This window comes from Enhydra lutris, unplaced genomic scaffold (assembly GCF_002288905.1).
Source record: "Enhydra lutris kenyoni isolate GAN:26980312 unplaced genomic scaffold, ASM228890v2 scaffoldscaffold33, whole genome shotgun sequence".
Classification (NCBI taxonomy): domain Eukaryota; kingdom Metazoa; phylum Chordata; class Mammalia; order Carnivora; family Mustelidae; genus Enhydra; species Enhydra lutris.
Window position 1 is genome coordinate 4,900,842 of NW_019154117.1, and position 19,428 is coordinate 4,920,269.

At 43.0% G+C, this 19,428-nt stretch overlaps 1 protein-coding gene across 2 annotated transcripts in view; it reads right to left on the reverse strand.

Annotated features, from left to right (window-relative positions):
* Positions 1-6,218: 6,218 nt before the first annotated feature.
* LOC111153617 (programmed cell death 1 ligand 2) overlaps positions 6,219-19,428 on the reverse strand; it is a 54,524-nt gene continuing 41,314 nt past the window's right edge. For both annotated transcript variants that reach the window (XM_022512759.1, XM_022512758.1), the window contains 2 exons: positions 16,672-16,721; positions 6,219-6,882 (listed from right to left, as the gene is read on the reverse strand). In XM_022512759.1, the coding sequence (XP_022368467.1) occupies positions 6,877-6,882; positions 16,672-16,721 (56 nt within the window). In that variant the 3' untranslated portion in view covers positions 6,219-6,876. The remainder of the gene's footprint in view (positions 6,883-16,671; positions 16,722-19,428) is intronic.

A 19,428-nucleotide genomic window follows, 5' to 3' on the forward strand; every position in this document is an offset into this window, starting at 1 on the left:
ATCACAGGTAGGCAGAGAGGCAGGCAGAGAGAGAGGAGGAAGCAGGCTCCCCGCTGAGCAGAGAGCCCGATGCGGGCCTCGATCCCAGGACCCCGAGATCATGACCCGAGCCGAAGGCAGAGGCCCAACCCACTGAGCCACCCAGGCGCCCGGAATATAGGATTTTAGATTTTCTTCCCAAACATGCTAAAAGCAGGACTTTGTGGAAGTAAACTCCATATTTTTTTTATTGACATATAGTTGATATATAAAATTCCTTAGTTTCAGGTATACAACATAGTGATTCGACATGTACATACTTTATGAAAGGATCACCACAGTTAAGTCTAGTCACCATCTTGTACTGTACAGAATTATTACCCTATTATTGACAATATTCCCTATGCTGTGACTTATTTGATAACCGCAAGTTTATACCTCTTCCACCCCTTCCCCTATTTTGCCCACCCCCTCACCCTTCCCCTCGCACCCACCAGTTTGTTCTCTGTAACTATGAGCCTCTTTCTCTTTTATTGTTTGTTCATTTGTTTTGTTTAGAATCCACATATAAATAAAATCATAGTTCTCAAAATCTCTGATAGAAATGACAGATATTTCATATTTCTAATAACACACTGCCAGAAGTACCGCTGCTATTTCCAAGTATCACGGTGTTTCAACGGTCAATAAGCAGAGCGAGCTCTGGCTTCCGTATCATGATATACATCTATATTTTAACATGGAATGCTTTGCAGAATTGTGTGCACAGGGCCATGCTAACATTCTATCTTTCCAGTTTTAGTGTAGGTGTTGCCAAAGGGAACACTTAAAATAATACTTTGCAAAAGTGCTGTACAATACCAAAAATTTTTGTAAAATAGAGAAAACTATATCATACCAATTATTCCATATTTCCATATGATCTTTATAACTGTCATTTTATGACTAGATAGTAGTCTGCATTCCAAATACAAATTACAATGACTAACTCACTTGTATTTTGTTTGACGGGTTATTTCCAGTTTGGGGCCATTCAGATAAGACAGTAATTAGTACATTTTTTCATATAAGACACATTTTACTTCAGTCTGTGGATTCCTTTAGAAAAAAATCATTAGAATGGTATTTTGGGGTAAAAGTATAAGCCTTGACATGGTTCTTGCTACATATCCAAGCATATGTTTTTAGTTCATTTTTTTAAACTTTAACTGAGTATAGAGTTATATACTTTGCTTTTTTTTTCCTTACTCCGTGTTATGGCAAAGCTTTTTTCTAAAAAATCACACATCTAGGGGCGCCTGGGTAACCCAGTGGGTAAAGCATCTGCCTTTGGCTCAGGTCTTGATCCCAGGATCCTCGGATGGAGTCCCACATCAGGTTTCCTGCTCTGTGGAGAACCTGCTTCTCCCTCTCCCTCTGCCTGTCTCTCCCCCTTCTTGTGCACGCTCTCTCTGTCAAGTAAATAAATGAAATCTTTAAAAAAAAAAATCACATATTTATATTTGCAATGAATGTCTCTATATCTTTAGCTTTCTATATCTTTTTGGATTATTTCAGATTTATAGAGTATAATTACTTAAACAAATGGTATGACAAATTGCATGGTCTCTGATCTATAGACAAATACATCTCAAAATAATTGTACTGATTTATATGACCACTAACAATTTATGAGTCCACCAATTTAACAACATATTCTGGAACAGTGTATGTTATCAATAAAAAGGATTTGCCTGGGTGGCTCAGTCAGTTGAGGATCTGCCTTCACCTCAGGTCATGATCCCAGGGTCCTGGGATTGAAACCCAAGCAGGCTCTCTGCTCAGCAGGGAGCCTGCTTCTACCCTCTCCCAGTGCCCCTGCTTTGTTCCCTCTCTCACTGTCTCTCTCTATCAGATAAATAAATAAAATCTTAAAAAAGAATTTGCCAATGTTATGATTGAAAATGCTTCCTTAAATTTTGTTTTGATTTAAACTTTAAATTACCTATAAGTTGAGCATTGCATGTGCTGAGTTTTAAAGCAAAGGGGATCAAGACCCTGGGAAGTTGCCTGATTTGACCAGCAGTCTGATTACATTTCTTTTCTCTTTTTTCTTTTTACCCTTTTTTTTGTTTCTTAAATGTGGTTATATTACTGTTCAATCTGTACAACCCGGAATTCTGGGCATTCGTTGCTTCCTCAGTACTTCTTGTAGCTGTTCTAACATGGAATTCTATTTTTATAGGACTGAGAGGAAACAGAACTGAGAGGAAAACATGCTATTTGGAGTTTACTTCCCCCTGGAGGAGCCTGCCGTTGAGAATACAAAGTCGTGTTTGACAATAGGTCAACAAAAGGTAAGCAGAGGGAAGAGAGGGTAGAAGGAAACTGGATCCTGATGTCATCGTTAGACCCCTGTGCCCGCCCACACCTTTAGCCGTTCGGTGACATAAGCCAGTGCATTCTGTTTTTTTGATATAAGCCCATTTGCATCAGGTTTTCTTTCAATTGCAACCAAATGATGCAACTGATACAACTTCTTCTACAAAATGCATTTAAAAATTAATTTATTTCATTCTATGTTCTTGGCCAAAGCAGTTCCCTATTGCTATCTTCTTGTCCAGTTAATCAATAAATATATATTAGGCTCTTGTTATATGGGCAAATGCCACAAAGTTTAAGAATGTTCCTTGTGCTGCAGTGTAACTGGAATCCATTGCCTCTGTATTTTCCTCTCTCAGGGAATAGATCTCCATTTACCTAGGTAAGTTTTGGTGCAGGAATTGGTTGGTTCTTTACCACCTGTTCTCAGTTCCAAACCTACCTTCCTGCCAGGAAGGGGCTGGAATTCAGCAAACTGTATCTACCAGATTCCCTTGCCAGCTGACTTCATGTAAAGTTCAATAGATGGGAGGCCCTAGGAGATGGGAATGCGGGAGGCAGAGAATTCCTTCCTGTTTCCAGTTCCTGCACTTGCCACTTTGGTAAGCAGCCCAGGCCAGAAAGTTAGCTGCTGTCTGTAGCTCTAATATTTGGGTTTCTTTGCTATCTACTTTTTGCTCTTTCTACCTTCTACTATCTTTATAACCAATTCCTAATATTAAATCCATTCCACTTTCCTGACCAGACGCTGGCTGGTAAAGGACTGGATACCAGGAGTAATCCTAGGAAACAGACTCTGAAAAACAGGATGCTGGGCTGGATTTGCTTCAAACTCAGAGCTGAGCACTTGACCGGTAGAAAATGGGAACGGGCAGTCAGCATACAGCGGCACTGTGATTCATTACACTAGGGGCTATCCAAACTAGGCTGAGTGTCAGCAGGAGGCAGGGTTTTGGAGACATACTAATGGCGCAGAGCTTACAGCTCCAAAGCTCAAATAGTCTTCAGCGCATCAGAGGGCTTCTGAGCCTGCCCTGAACACATCTCTTATTCCTTTTAGTTATAGGACAGATGTATCTAAACAATCAGACCCAAGTCCAACAGTCACAGACTGGCCAAGTCTCACATGGGAAAGCTGAGGCAGGAATTTGGAAGGATAGGACCCTGACGACTAGGAAAGGAATGTTGGGCAGACTTGGACGAAGCTGAAAATTTTGACCGCCCCTAATGCCTCAATATCCCTGAGCTTCCCTTGGAAGAAGCCTCTCATTTTCTATTTGCTGATACCAGACTTCCTTTGCTTGGGAACCTGTAATTAGCTCAGATGAGACAGTCCCCTTGCATGGAGACCCCCTATCCTTTTCAAACCCCACCGCTCTCAGCTCTCGTGGTCGTTGGGCTTTTGTTTAGAGTCAGATCCCAGCATATTCAGGGGGAGAAGGGCAGAGTCTTGCTCTGGAGGAGAAGGCTTTACTCCAAAAGAATTACATGATTTTGTTAAATTTATACTAGAAGAAACCTAACTAATCTACATTGAGATGGACTCTAAGGGTATCGGATCAAGGAAAACAGGATACAACATTGGGTTGGGGCTAAATGTAGGTAACCCTGATATAATCTGCTCTTCATAGGTTTTTGGACTTAATGCTCGGGTAGATTGTTACAGCAATAGCCCCCAGGGAATCATACCGTTGTGTGGATCAGGCCCTCACTTAAGTCCCTTCCACATTGATTTTGGCCTAGCTATCTGACTTGCTCTGGCCACTGAGACATTAGCAAGTGTGATGCAAACAGAAACCTGAAAACTACTTGCGCATTGGGATTGGCCCTCTTTTTGCTGTTTTGGATCAGCTTCCTTACTGAAAAAAAGCATGGATAGACCTCCCGAAGGTGCGTGGCTCAGCCCACAGCCAGCACCAACTCCAAGACATGTGAGTGAGGCCACTTCAGACCAGCATCCTCCAAGCAATCTGTCAACTGATCGCAAATGTGTGAGTGAGCCCAGCTGATGGAGAAATGAGTCGGCCCCACTGAACCCAGCTTGAATTGCTAATGTACACAATCATAAAAGCATAAGTGAGAAACGTAAGTCATAAGGTTTGTTATATAGTGGAAGCAAGCTGAAATGAATGTAGGAGTTCGAGCAGCTGGGAGTGGTCTGTTTTTTTAGTTCTTTTGGCTGAAACCTGTGTTCAACAGTGACATTGAGTTAATAGAATTTCTGTGGAATAATGTACAGGAAGGATCCTAAAGGCTTAAGGAGTTAGGGATAATGGAGTAATTTATCATATGTAACCTGTGCATCTTTCCTCACCTTCAAAGGGCCCAAGGAATATTCCCTTCACCAAAGCATTGAGAAATGCATTAGTGAGGGAGCCCCAGCCACCGTGGACACCTCCAGGTGGCTGTTTTCTGCAATGCCAAGGGTGCTGGGAGGAGATGCTGCCCCTGAGATGGGCTTCCTGTTTTCAGTGGAGAGGACATGATCCCAGAATAGTCATCAGAATTCTTTACTTGCAGGAAATCATCAGTGGTGGTTGGCCCTAAGAATGAAGTTGACGGCCAGCCTACCAAAGCATTACTTGATTTATATAATAGAAATCTAACTTGAGTTTTCACAATTGAGAGTCATAGCTTCTTCCCCAGTTCTCAGAAAGGACCTGCAACAACACCGCATACTGGAGATCTTCCTCAAAGCCATCCCCAAAGGGACTTGAGGTCATTATGAAGGTGTCTGTGCACTGGGGGAAATGGAAATACCCAGGCTTTTCAGGGATTCCTAAACACTACTCTGAAACGATACTAATCCTTAGGAACCCTAAATGTCACTGTAGGCCGCTAGTCAAAATATGGGCTTATAGCAGTCAGAGGATGAAGAGAGTTTGGGCCCAATCCCTACTCATTATGATATGTGACTCATGCATTCATTAAAAATGATACTTAGGAGGACTAGTCAGCCACACGGGTGGGAACCCGTGGTACAATGACAAATTTGGGGGGAAAAAAAAAAGGATAGACAATCACAACTATGGCTGAAATCGTGTACATGTCTGGACAAGGACCAAACGCCAACAGCAAAAACGAAAATACTTGTGTTGAGATGATGAGATCATAGGTGATTTCTGTTTGTTCGGCCTTTCTCAATTCCTCAAACTCTCCCAAATGTTATTTTTGCTTCTTTTGTAAAAGGTAATTTTTTCTTTTTTAAAGACACACAACTCCTCCAGTTCTTCTGTTTTTAAGGATTGCCATTACCTTCTTTTTAGCCATTCATATTACGGTCACAGAAAGTAAGAATATTACAGGTAACCGTTCTCTTCCGTATTAGGAGGAGTCTTAGAGTCAATCGTGCCTGAGGCAGCTCGCTGCAACATTAGCAAAATCTGCTCCCTCCTTGCCCTCCAGGAGCTCACTGTCTAAGGGGAAGCTATCACATGTGCCCCAATCCTCATGGCTCCAGACTAGAGAGATAGGCCGCTAACCTAGGACTCTGCTGAGCTCAACAATGCACACATCTGGGTACGTCACAGGTCAACTAGTGCTCCGAACTTCCCGACTGCAGGACACAGACCAAATTTAACAGGATTTACCGGTTGTCGCGGCATGCAGTTACTGTCCCCCTCGACGACACACACAAGGGGATCCCACAGCATTTCTGCAGTGCCAGCCGTCAAAGGTCTTGACTCGTGAGTGTTACTGTGTCACAGACAGGGACAGAGACACTGAAAGGTGGAGTTTAGAGTCAGAGAGAGGGCCAGGAAAGGAGCCTTCATTTGGGGCTTTGACCATTATGGGTACCCATCTGAAATCTTTGCACGTATGGCATATTAGCGTTTTGGTTTTTTTTAATGTATGCCATTGGCTTCTGAGGTTTAAAAAAAAAACAGCATTTTTAAAAGGGAAGATGGAGTTTAAAAAAAATCATTTAGTATGGTGCCATTACAGGTTAAAACAAATGCTTTGTGATTTAGATCTCACAGAAATACTCAATGGCCTTTCTCCACAATTGGAGTTGTCCACTGTGTACTTAAATGCTTTCTGTTAATTAAAATAACTCAGATTCTTTCCAGATTCCACTAAACCATACGATACGCCAATTATGGCTTGACTTTGTTTAAAGTTCTGTGAGTTCATGGACTCAATAGGCTTTTCTGGAATCAAGAAGAAACTGCAGATAAAAATAACTCTATTGGCAATGGGTCCATTTCTGCAACTGAAAATTTCCACTCATCTCTGCTTCTGGAAATCACTTTGGAAAAGCAGGGGGGGGGGGAATTCCCTTTGTTTTCGGCCTGGCAGCAAGAAGGAGCCTCAGAACACTCATTGGGGTCTACGATCCAGGGTGGTCATTTCCTAAAGTGCTATCGTGCTTTGCTTAGAGTCACAGCTGTGGAGGTGAGTGCCTGGATCTGGGAGGGGTGGGGTGCCTGGCTTCCTCTGAGCACACATGGCCTGGTGCTGCCTCTCTCTTGTTCAGAGTCCAGAAGCTTCTTAAGGATGTTCCATCAGGTCACCCCAGCTCCTGAAACCACAGGTTCAAATCTGGGGAGAGAAGTCCACAAATAGGAAAATCAGTTTTCTGGTTAGAAAATATATAAGCTCTCAAAAATCAGATTGGAGTGAGAGACTGCCAAAGCAGAAAAGCTCATGTATCTGAAAGCAGCATAGTTCCTGACCTTTTGTCTGCACCACTGCCTCTGCCACTCTACCACTGCCCTGGGTCCGCGTCTCCAACCTCTCTCTCCAGACCTAACGCAAGAGCCTTGTTCCGCCCATTCTCCCGCTTGTAGTCAGCTCGGTTCATGGGCTCACCTGTTCAAAACCTTTGCTAGTTCTCCATCACACCAGACATTTCCACCGTTTCTTTCAGACTCATTCTCCTCTCTGCTCCACCGGGCTCAGGTCCCAGGAGGAAGACACTGGACTGCTCACTGGGCTCTCCTCTCCCTAGCTTCCACTCCATGCTTCCCCCGCAGGCTGGAGATAAAGAAGACTGTAACGGGCAGCACAGTGAGGCTGGGGCGTGCATGCTTCTGCAACCTCCAGACAGGTTGCGGACTGGCTTTATCCTTGTGGGTGGCCCTCTCCCACTGTTTCTCACCAGCCTTGTGGCAACTCCTTCTTTCCTTTTCCCCTTCAGGCCTGGGGTAGTCAACTCTTCCTTGTTCTTGCCAGTTCCAGGGTGTTCAACCTTCCTAACCGGTCTCTCCCAACCTTCCTCCTGTCTTTGTAACTAGTAAAAACTTAGAAGCGTGCCTCAGTCACCCCTACTGAGTGTGCCCTCTGCTTCCGGCTGAGACCTGACTGAGGCACTAAGCCTGATGAGTACAATCTAACCTCTATGCCTGGAACTCCTGGCTCATATGATGGCCCCGACAGTCTTTCCTCTTATCTCCCCACTGGCTCTTACCAGGATAGGAGCCCATGCTTTTTCCCATGGATGCCCATGTCTCCTCCCCCTGGTCTCTTCCATCTAGAATAGTCTGCTATTTCCATTCTTGCTTGGTTCAAATGTCACCTCCTCCATGAAAACTTCTCTCTTCCCTGATTATCCCCAGCCTAAAGTGATATTTTTTTCCCATCTCTGAACTCTCATGCTGTATTTGTACTTCTTGTAAAGCCACAGAAAACTATAAAAAACTACACTGACTTCTGGCACAATTAAAAACTCATGAGCCCAGGTGGATGAGGCTGTTAGTGTCTCCTCCTCCAGGGAACACCTGGCTGCTGTGTGGCAGGAAGCTGGACATGGGGTGGGTGTCTCTGGGGATTCTGAGGATATGTAAATAAGGTGGGCTTTGGGATAAAGTGATAGTTTGAGAACTACGTGATTTTCTGAGTATGTTCCAAGAAGCACATGTGCACCTTAGAGGCCTTTGCAGGGACCTACAGTAAGGTGTTTATATCCCTCACTCTAGTCTCACCATGGTTTTAATCTACTTTTGTGAGGTCATAGAAAATGTATGTACTGGTCTCTGCCCCAGGTTCCTGCATAGAGTTCCTAAAATCCTTGTAATTTCCTATGAGATAAGAGCACTAGGAACATCTTTTGTTCTAATGTTCAGCCTTCACTTCCTGACGGAGTTCCCAAATCCCTTGAAATTTCCTGGATGATAGCACTGTCTTTTGTTGTAAAGAGGTGACTCTTGCTGAACTCCTGGATGGGGGCTGGTCACCAGAAAGACCAAGCTATGATTAGTAGCTTGGGATTTTTCAGCCCCATTTCCCATTCTCCTCCCCATTCTCCAGGGAGAGGAAAAGAGCTAAAGATGGAGTTAATGATTGGTTATGCCCATGTGATAAAGCCCCTATGACAATCCCTAAAGTAGGGCTTCCGAGAGCTTCTGCATGGGTGAGCACATGTTGGTGCTGGGAGAGTGAGGCGTGCATAGAGCATGGGCGCCCCACATACCCTGCCCTGTGCATTTCTTCCATCTGGATGTTCGTCATATCACTTCATAACCATTTATAATAGACTGGTCAACAGTAAGTAAACCATTTTCCCGAGCTCTGTGACCTACTCTAGCAAATTCATCGAACCCAAGGAAGGGACAGTGGGAACCTCAGATTTTTAGCTGATTGATCAGACGTACAGGTGACCACCTGGACTCGCTCTTGGCATCTGAAGTGGGGAGTGGAAGTCAGGGAGGGCAGTCTTGTGGGACTGAGCCCTTCATGGGCGGGATCTCAGGCTATTTCCAGGTAGATAGTGTCAGAGCTGAGTTAAGCCACAGGACACCAAGTGGGTGTCGCAGAGAATTTCCTGGTAGAGAAGAAACCCCATGCATTCATGTCTGAGGTGTCTATGCAGTAGTGAGAGTAAAGGAGACACACAAGAGGACTGAGCTTTCCCCCACTCATTGCATACAAGTATTCCATCTAATATTTCCTTTATGAAGGGTTATCATGGGAAAAGAAAGAAAAGGTTGGCACCCACTGAAGAGAAAAGGGGAACAAGGCACCTGTACCATAATGGGTGTGGAGGTTGTGGGCAGTCCTCAGGTGGAAGTTCCTATGGGGAAGACAAGAGTCTCATGCAACAGAAGAAAACAACAAAAACCCAGATATCTGATCAGTTGCTAGAGGGTCTATAGAATCTGGCTTCTTTAATCTTAGCCCAAATTACGCCAATGATAACAGGATTTTGAACACCTTATCTCCAATTCCTGATTGTAAGAATCTTGGAGTATTACTGCTGGGCTTCATTCATCCTTACACTTCCCACACAGCCTACTTGAGAGTCATGCAAATAGCAGACATGACGTGTTTCAGAGGGAATGAGAGAATGACTAGCACTATACTGGGAATCACAAGACCTTTCATTTTTCTATCGTTATTTCATTCAAGAAAGTCACTTAACACCTCTTAGCTCAAATCCTGCCATCTGTAAAATGAGGAAGTCAGGTTACATGGTTTGTAACTGCTAACGAACCATGTCCTGATGACGAGGATAACTTTTTTAAAGGAGCATGATATGTATCTATGGTATCAGAATCGACTCCTGAAGTTATACTGCTTGACAGCTTGGTTGCCGGTGTGAGAACAAGAAGCCATGGGACCAGACCTGACCTCTTACATCCTTGGAGTATGTATCTACTCCTTCTAGGCTCACTAGGTCAGGAACCTCTGAAAGGCAACTAAGACACTTGTATGTGTCCTTGAAAGAGGACTCCCTGAAGCTGATGAGGACCCAGTGGAGAGTTCTATACAATGCATTTGATATGCTGGGATATGAAAGAGGTGATACATAAAATGACAGATGAGGACAGAGATCCTTCTTCATCTAACACGCACTGCTGAGTACTTAAAAATGATACACTGGGACATTTAATAATGTATTCAAGTACAAAGAAAATTCAGGAAATATAAAAGAAGAAAACAATACAAGCTTCCGTCATGGGAGGGTGAGAGCCCTAGGGCCCTGAGCTGGCTGGACCCCCGTGGGTCTCTGTCCTCAGACTTTACAGAGCTGAGATTGGAGCTGGGGGTAGCGTTAGAGCATTGAGAGCAAGACCGAGTACATTCAGTGTGAGAGAAGGCACAGAGCCGTGGAGAACTTGTGGGTCAGGGTTCAGCACATGCTTTCTGTAGGGCTGGATTGTGAAATATTTCAACTTTATGGGCTATATGGTTTCTGCCACAGTCACTTAACTCTGCTGTTGGATGCAGGGGAAGGGGTGGGGGGAAAGCTAGAGGACAACATTAAACATGGCTTTGCTTCAATAAAATTTTGCTTACAAAAACAGGAAGTGATTTGGCCCCCTGGCTGTAGCTCACCACTCCTTCTGAGCTGACACGTATCAGTGGAGAGCAGAATGTTCACTTTGGTCGACCATCATTTCAAAGGCAGCTACTGAAAGTACAACACATCCTAGGATGTGATAGGCTTTGAAAGGAAGAAGAAGACACTGCACCTGCTTTCTAGAAATGTGTGACTCAGTCCTCTGGGGACAGCAGATCCTACTTGCTGTAAGCTGTTACATAGCATAAATGTTATAATTAATATACTTTTCATTTTTTAAGATTTTATTTATTTGAGAGAGAGAGCGAGTGAGCAGAGAGAACACAAGCAGGGGAAAGGGAAGAGGGAGAAGCAGGCTCCCTCCGCAGGGAGCCCAGTGCAGGACTTGATCCCAGGACACTGAGGTCACGACTGAGCCAAAGATAGATGCTTAACCGACTGAGCCACCCAGGTGCCCCTATACTTACTTTCTTTTAATAAATATATCACATATAGGACATCAATGTTTATAATGTGGTCCTCTGAACCTAATTTTACTATACCCAATGCCTGTTTTCTCAGGATAAGAAAAAAACCAACTTAACAGTAAGTGACAAATCAGGGGGAAATTTATAAAATATATCACAGGAAATGAGTTACTATTAACTCTAAGTGAAGACATAAGTAAAAAGATGGACAAAAGATGCATAGACAGTTCCCAAAAGAAGATAAAACCTATACATTTATGAAGATGTTTTATCTCACTAATAACTTTAAATGCAAAATAATGATGGAGTTGCCTGGGTGGCTCAGTTGGTTGAGCGTCCATCTCTTTATTTTGGCTCAGGTCCTGATCACAGGGTGAGATTGGGCTCTGTGCTGGTCGTGGAGCCTGCTCTAGATTCTCTCTCTCTCCCTCCACCCTTCCCCCCAACCCTCTGCTCACACTTGCTCTAAAGAAAGAAAGAGAGAGAGAGAGAGAGAAAGAGAGAGTAAGCAAGAAAGAAAGATGTACGGTTCTTAATTTCTAAATTAGCAAAATTGAAAAACAGTAACATCCAGCATTGGGACAGGTATAATGATTAAACTAGCTCTTTCATATATTGCTAGTACAAATTGGTACAACTTTTTAGAGGGCAATTCAGCAATACCGTTTGAGAGTCTTAGAAATACCTACAGGTTTACCCTAGTAATTTTGCATCTTAGAGTTTACCCATGGTAATAATCAGAGCTGCACACAGAGATTTATGTATAAGGCTATTGTGATAATACTTAAATAACAAAAACATAAAAGACTATGAGGTAGACATGAAATGTCCAGCAAGAGGGAATTAGTTAAGATAAATCCCAGTCCATGTATACAATAAAATATGAAAACTATTAATTATACTTTTAGCACATAGGTAATACTAATGACATAAAATTAAGTTAAAAAAACTATACCAAGTTATATATGCATTATAATTTAATTTTATGAAATTTAAATACAGAAAGATGTTAGAAATTAAAGTAATATTAAGTATTAACCATGGTAATCTGTGTGCAATGGATTATAAATTATTTTTGTTTCCTTTATGCCTTTTTATTTTTCATTTTTGTTCTGAAAAAATGATGTAATTTGAAAAATGTTCTCAAAGTTTTGACATGCCCAACAACTAAAATTAAGCAAGATTTATCTTTCAGTAGTGAGACAAATTTGGTCAAAATCAGTTACCTTTTACATTTACTGCAGAAGAAACTATAAGAAACACAGACAAAGGAAGAGTCAGGCAGACAAATCATTTCCAAACCCTTCAGTTAAGTTCTGTCAGAGATTTTGGTGACAGTGTTGTTCTGCCCCCTCCATATTTACTCAGCTATTCATGATTCCAAAACACATCAGGTGCAGGGTGCCAAGGCCACACATATCCTTTTGTTGCTGAGAGAGGTAGTGAGCTAAGCAGAAATCCCTAAATAGTGAGTCTGAATATCTGGGGTGGCAGGTTCATGGCTCAAGGGGTTTTAGACAGAGCCCTGGCCCCTCGGACAAATCTGTGACCAGATAACAGAGAGTCACTTACTTCTATTTTTTTAAGGCTCAGGGAAGTCTGACAAATCCACTTACTCCAGCCAAGACTGCCCCCTTCATGTCTTGGTGGCTGTGATGATTAACTTTTTGTGTCAGTTTAGCTCAACTATTGCCATCAGGTGACCTTACATAAAGCAGATTACCTTCTAGAATGTGGGTGGGTCTCAGTGAATCAGTTTAAGAGCAACCAAGATTCCCCAGAGAAGGAATTTTGCCTCAGACTGTAGTATAGATACCCCACCTGAGTTCCCAGCGTGCTGGCCTACTCAACAAATTTTGGATTCCATATTTCAAGTCTTAGTGAACTTGCAGACCGCAAGCCTGCCCTACAGATTTCATTCACACTTGCCAGTCTCCAAGTGGTTCTGTGGTTCTGTTCCCTGGGAGAAGCCTGAAGTACCCCTCCCTCAGCAACAGGTATCAAGTTTTCTTGGCAACCCAAACAGGGGCCCCAGACCCATCCTCTTTCCATTCCCCAAATCAGTATTTCCATGTCCTGTTTCCTCTTCTTCCTGGGGGGATAGTCTCCAAAATGCTAAATTAGTTCTCCATAAAGAGTTAACAACTGGTGAGCAACTTTATAGGGAGGAACTTAAAAAAAATCTGCTGAAATCTAACACATTGGTATTTGTCTTGACAAAATCATAAAACATTATGCTAAGGAAAAATGAGCCGTTTTTTCCTTTAATATTCCACTGCCATTGATCACTGTCAATTTCTACATTTGAACCAACCCACAAATAACTTTGAATGCAAATGGAACACATAAAACACAACATAATGTGTCAGCATTACCCAAGTGTTAAAATATGTAGGTATATGACAGATAAATATCATGTATCTTTGTGTTTTATCTGACAAACAGACAAACACAAAACCGTTTTTTGCATAAGAGCATCTATTCCAAGTTTAGCAAATTATATGGCCAAGATCTATGACTTCCCCCCACCCCTCACCCAAAGCAGACATCATTCATCAATCACCACACTCCGCACCTAGAAATGGTCTCCCAAACCATCCTCATCTCTGCCCTAGGCACCTCCTCAACCTGACAGGGGCCTGTTTGCCCTCCTCTGCTTTTGGTCCAACCTTCTAGGTTGTCAGTTTTACAAAACTAAAGCCCAGAAAGGGGGTTGAGCTTACCTAGAATTGTATAGCTAGCTCACAGAAAAACTTGAATCTAATTCTCTTGATTTTTAATCATGATCTCTTTTTTACAAAAAAGAAATATTTCAGGCACAGAACAAAGTATAAGAATAATATCATCAACATCTGCATACCCACACCCGGAATGATATCAACATTTGTGTACCCACCCTCAGAATATCAACATCTGCATGCCCACCCCCAGAACGATATCAACATCTGCAGGCCCACCCCAGAATATCAACATCTGCATGCCCACCCCCAAAATGATATCAAGATTTGTGTACCCACCCCCCGAATGATATCAAGATTTGCATGCCTACCCCCAGAAAATATCAACATTTGCATGCCCACCCCCAGAATGATATCAAGATTTGTGTACCCACCCCCCGAATGATATCAAGATTTGCATGCCTACCCCCAGAAAATATCAACATTTAACATGCCCACCCCCAGGATAATATCAACATTTGCATGCCCCCCCAGAATAATATCAACATTTGCATGCCCCCCCAGAATAATATCAAGATTTGCATACCCACTCCCAGAATACTGTTTGCATCTGTATGCCTACCACCCAGCTGAAGAGGTTAAAATTGGTGTTTATAATTTCCTTGCTGTTTTTTTTACTTTCACTTCACATGACTATTTCCATAAACACTATGTAAAGTTCTTTGTCAGCTTTTAAACTCCGTAATTGCCAGTATACTGTCTATATCTTTCTGAAATCTATTTTTCCTCTCAAAATTATACTTCAGAGTTATCCATCCACAAAATACATCCAGTGCTGGTACTTCCATTTTAGTTGTTATATATACACTCTATTCATCTGTTCTCCTGTTGATTCACATCTGATTATTTCTAATTTGTTACTCTTATAAATAATAGTACAGGAATATTCCTATGTGAGTCCTCTGTGGTGTATACCTAAGTGGTCCTGACCTCTTTACAGCATACCCCGCATTCTCAGGCAAGTGCCAGGGAGGGGTGAAGAAGAGAGAGGACGAGTCTCATTCTCTCACCTCCTTGACTCTCCCTTCCCCTGGTTGGAGGGTACAAAGGGTGACTATATGTAATCAGTTGGGGGAAAAGAGGATTAGTCTAATTTCTTTAATTTGACTTTTGGCCAAGATATTTACTTTATTTTGAATTTCAGATACCACTAAAAAAGGGTATGAGATTTTTCTGTTTATAAGGAGATGTATTGTTAAAAATGGTTGTGGTACCCTGTTAATCCAAAGAAATCACTCTATAAACAGTACAATATTCACACCATGTGGGGGCCATAGGATGGGACATTTGAAATGGCTGCAAGCCTTTGAGCATCCCTCATTCCTCAGACAGACGGTTCTGCCTTCGTTACTCAGATACAATACTTTCTCTCTAGGACAGAGGCTGCAACTAGTCATTAATAGGCTCAATTAGCCTATGGACATGTTTTATTTGCTTTGTTTGGGATTTGAAATACTTTCAGGACATTTTATATAAAATTTTGGATTTCCATCTTCTCGGACAGCCTTAGGCTAGTGCTAAATTGACAGCACTAGCCCTCCATTTTGTCACCATTCCCGATCTGGTTAAAGAATGTCCTTTTTCCTCACTTCAGCACCTGCCTGGCCCTGTGGGCATCTAACTTTACCACCTCTGCTCTCGGGACTTTTCACTCTATCCTCCTCACACTCAGCAACTGAAGGAAACACTTACACAAAGCTTGGAGCTCATGAAACTCAAGACAGATGCTGAGGCCGCTCCCAGGGAACGCTCCTGCAGATCAAGAGGACCGAGCTATAGGAACACAGGAGTGTTCTTTCTCAAGAAACAGGTGTTTCAATCAGGATGGCCAGCATTAATCTGAAGCTTTTTTGAGTCAAGAAAATCTCGCTGCTGATTCAGAGAAACGCAGCACAACTGGACCTCAAGTAGAGTCCAGGTCTGAGCGGCATTTGCTCCTTGGGACAGGTATTACGGTAACGGGTGTATTTCACGAGTGGCTTTCAGGGAGGTGGCAGCAGGTGCGGGGGGTGGGGGGAGGGCCGAACTTCATCCCTTCCAGTCATACTCTGTGCTCATGAGTTGCCATGTGTCCTGTATTAGCCAGACACAGATCCCGGTATTAAAAGTTTTCTAGAGTTGTTTTACGGTTGGTGTCTCTGGAATTTTATAGATACATTCAGCCGAATTCTCAAATGACCAGCTCTGAATATTTTGAGTAGCTGACAACAAGGTTATTTAGAAATTTCTGTGAATTGCCTATAATTCTGGTGAACTCATGAATTCATGTGTCACATCATGTGATTGCTAGATTACAAAAGGAGGGTGGCTTTCCCAAGAAAGTTAGAAATACCCACTGTACAATATGACCCAGGCCTGTGGGTCCCCAAAACAGCATTTCCCCAGCCTGAGTGATTTTAGCAACCCCAATTCTCCTGACCTCCACGTCACATCTACAAATTCCAGCTCCAAGCCTGTCAGCCTCACGGAGAGCCTTCTACTCCTCCCCCATCAAATTCTTGACCTCAAGCGGCCAACAGTGTACTTAGTAATCGTTGTAAAACCATGAGCTGTTGATTGCTTTGCTGTTGAATATCTTCCCTTGCTGTTAAGTGTTAACCATGTTATTAAGTATCTAAGCCCAGATGTCCTGTGCAGCTGCCCTTAGGAATAGAGACAGACTGAAGGCTCTACAACTTTCTATGGCTGTACCCAAACACCCTTTTCTTCCCAAGAAGGGTGTGGAACGACATGTTTGTAACAACAGCTAGTGGAAGTGCCATCCAACAGGAAGGTTCTGTACAGGCTGAAAGCATCCCGTTGCTCTTTGTGCACACACAGCACAGGGGCTATTGCTTAATTCAGGTTGGGAGACAAAAAGGTAAGAAAAACCATGACTACTCACAGCTCTGTCCACTTCCCTCCTTATGGCGGCAACAGATTTTTTTGTTGCGTCTGAAAAAGAGAAATTCCAGTGAATTCCAGTGAATAAGAGTAGCGAGGAAAGTATTCTGTTCCTAGATGAAAACACAGCAGAACAAAGTTTAATCCAAATAAATCACATGCAGAAGTCCAAGTGTGCACTGTGGCTCGAGACCTCAGGCTGAAGGACAGACAGGGGAGAATTGTGCCCTTAGGTGAAAACTGCAAATAAGGCAATCCTCTACTTTCCGTTCCTTCCTCAGTCACTGGTCCCAGGCACTCCAAGGCTGAGGGACTGATGATTTGGATAATCAGCCCAGGAAACTTCCAGCTTCAGGAGTTCCTCTCCATTTTCTGCTTTGCTCTTCACTTCAAGAGGTCGGACCAATTAATTCACACTACGGTGTACATGACAGATAATATTCCAAAGCAACTCAGGGGGCAGAAGCACAAGTTCACATAATGGGATGCCACACACCATTGTTCCCCTGGTTTCTTCTCTTCAACCACTGACATCACACGTCCCCCCTCACTCTGATTTTCTTTGAGCTTGATGCCCATGTCCTGCAGTTGCCTGGATTCCTGAACTCAGGGAATCCCTAATTCAGCTTTTGCTCTGCACACCAGCTTTTTAGGAACTCCTTCATGACAATACTGACCTTGACCTGGACTTTGAGGTCCTCCATCCAGCATTGCCATCTCCTCTAAGAGGATTCACATTTGAAAAGAGTCTAGGAGTTAACCCACAGAAATTGCCCTTACATGGTGGAGTTTCAGGGCAGTGCTCTCTAAGGCTTGGGGTTAGTGCTGCCATTCTGTGGTTCTTAAGCAACCTTTGGCCAACATATTTGGTCTTTGGTTTAAATCCCTGTAAAGTTCTGGCTCAGTCTTTTAGGGCAGTGCCATTCAAAGTGTAGAGCTCATGGGTTAGTGGTGGTAGGTGACCTACTGCTTACCAACCCACAATGAGACAGTTACAGAGATCTAGTGTAAACCTTTAGAAACTTTTATAGTAATTCTTTTACTGTGTTTTTTCCCTGATACTCATTGAAATGTCATATATTTATTGAATCCAGTAAAAGCTGGGCTAGTATGTCTTTTTATTTTACTTTTTGGTAATCCTATTTTTAGTATATATATTACAAAAGCATTGACCCTAGCATATTAGAAATATAAGAATAAATGGTTCCTTACCCTAGAGAGGTTGAGAAATACTGTGCGTAAGATCCACAGGCCCGTCCTAGGTATCTGGTCTCTAGATGTCTAGGCAACACTTTGTGGATTCTGTTCTTGGCTTTCCCATTGGCTCAACCAACAGTCAAGCCCCTTGATTCTTTTGGGTTGAAACTCTCTCCTTCCATTGCTCAAAATAATACTATTCAGATTGAGCCAATTTTTCTTAAGCACTTTGGTAACAAAAAGGCCACAGATTTTAGTGTCTGACAGACCTGTGTTCACACCCCAGCTATATGACGTTGGGAATATTTTCTGAACTTCTGTTTCTTCATCTGCAATATACACTCTACTTCTTGCTTCAAACAGTTTTTGTAAAATTAACTGAACAGGAATTTGTAAAGGGTCTAGCTCAGTGCTGTCCAACAGAACTTTCTGCAAAGATGAAAATTTTGTATATTTTCTCCGTCCAGTGCAGTGGCCTCTAGTCCCATTGTCACTATTAAACATTAACAAGGTGTAGGCACTTAAGATGTGACCAAGGAATTAAATTTTTATTTAATTTAAACTTAAATGACCATGTATGGCTATTGTACCATACAGAGCAGGTTAGCATGGCTACCTGCATATAGTAGGCTCAATGTGTCAAATATTATTGAATATCTACATATGTCAGGTAATGTCTTAGACAGTGGACATGTATTAGTGAATAAGAGAAACACAGCCCTTATGGTTATGAATAAGAACTTGATATTAATTTTACAACAGAAGTTGCCAGATTCTTCTCCAGAACCTAGTGAGTCTCCTGGAGTCCTGAACCTCTGAGGGCTCCACTTATGTAGAGACGGTAAGCAGAACCTTTTATGGACTGACCCCGGCTGCCCTCCCCACACATCATGGTGTGCAGAGCTGGGCACTGAGACATAGGTGGGTAAATGGAGCCAAGGGGCCTTCTCAACAAACGGGGCTGAGATTGCCACCCCTTTACTTGACTCTCTCAGATAGATTCAGAAGTTCAGGACAGCACCGGCCCTAAAAGGAGCTCAAGAGAAGGAAGTTAAGGGATGCCTGGGTGGTTCAGTGGGTTAAGCCTCTGCCTTCGGCTCGGGTCATGATCTCAGTGTCCTGGGATTGAGCCCTGCATCGGGCTCTCTGCTCGGCAGGGAGACTGCTTCCTCCGCTCTCTCTGCCTGCCTCTCTGCCTACTTGTGATCTCTCTCTCTGTCAAATAAATAAACAAAATCTTAAAAAAAAAGAGAGAGAGAAGGAAGTTAAGACTGACATCTCAGGCTTAACGTGAAGGCCTTGAGGCGAGGAGGCTGGTTGGGCGCAGTGGTAGTTAAAGAAGGAAGCCCCTTCGGCCTCATCAGCTCTTGAGGGTCTTGCTGTGGGAGCAATGGCAGAACAAGTGAGGGGAGCCAGAAAGTTGTCATGTTGGATCATTCTGGTCTGTGTTGGGATCTGGACCAGCAAGACTGGGGGATGGAGAACCTCCCTCCCCAGAGGGAACAGAGATGCACACGGCAGGAGTGGGAATAGCAATAGCAGCAGCTCATAACCAGGGCCC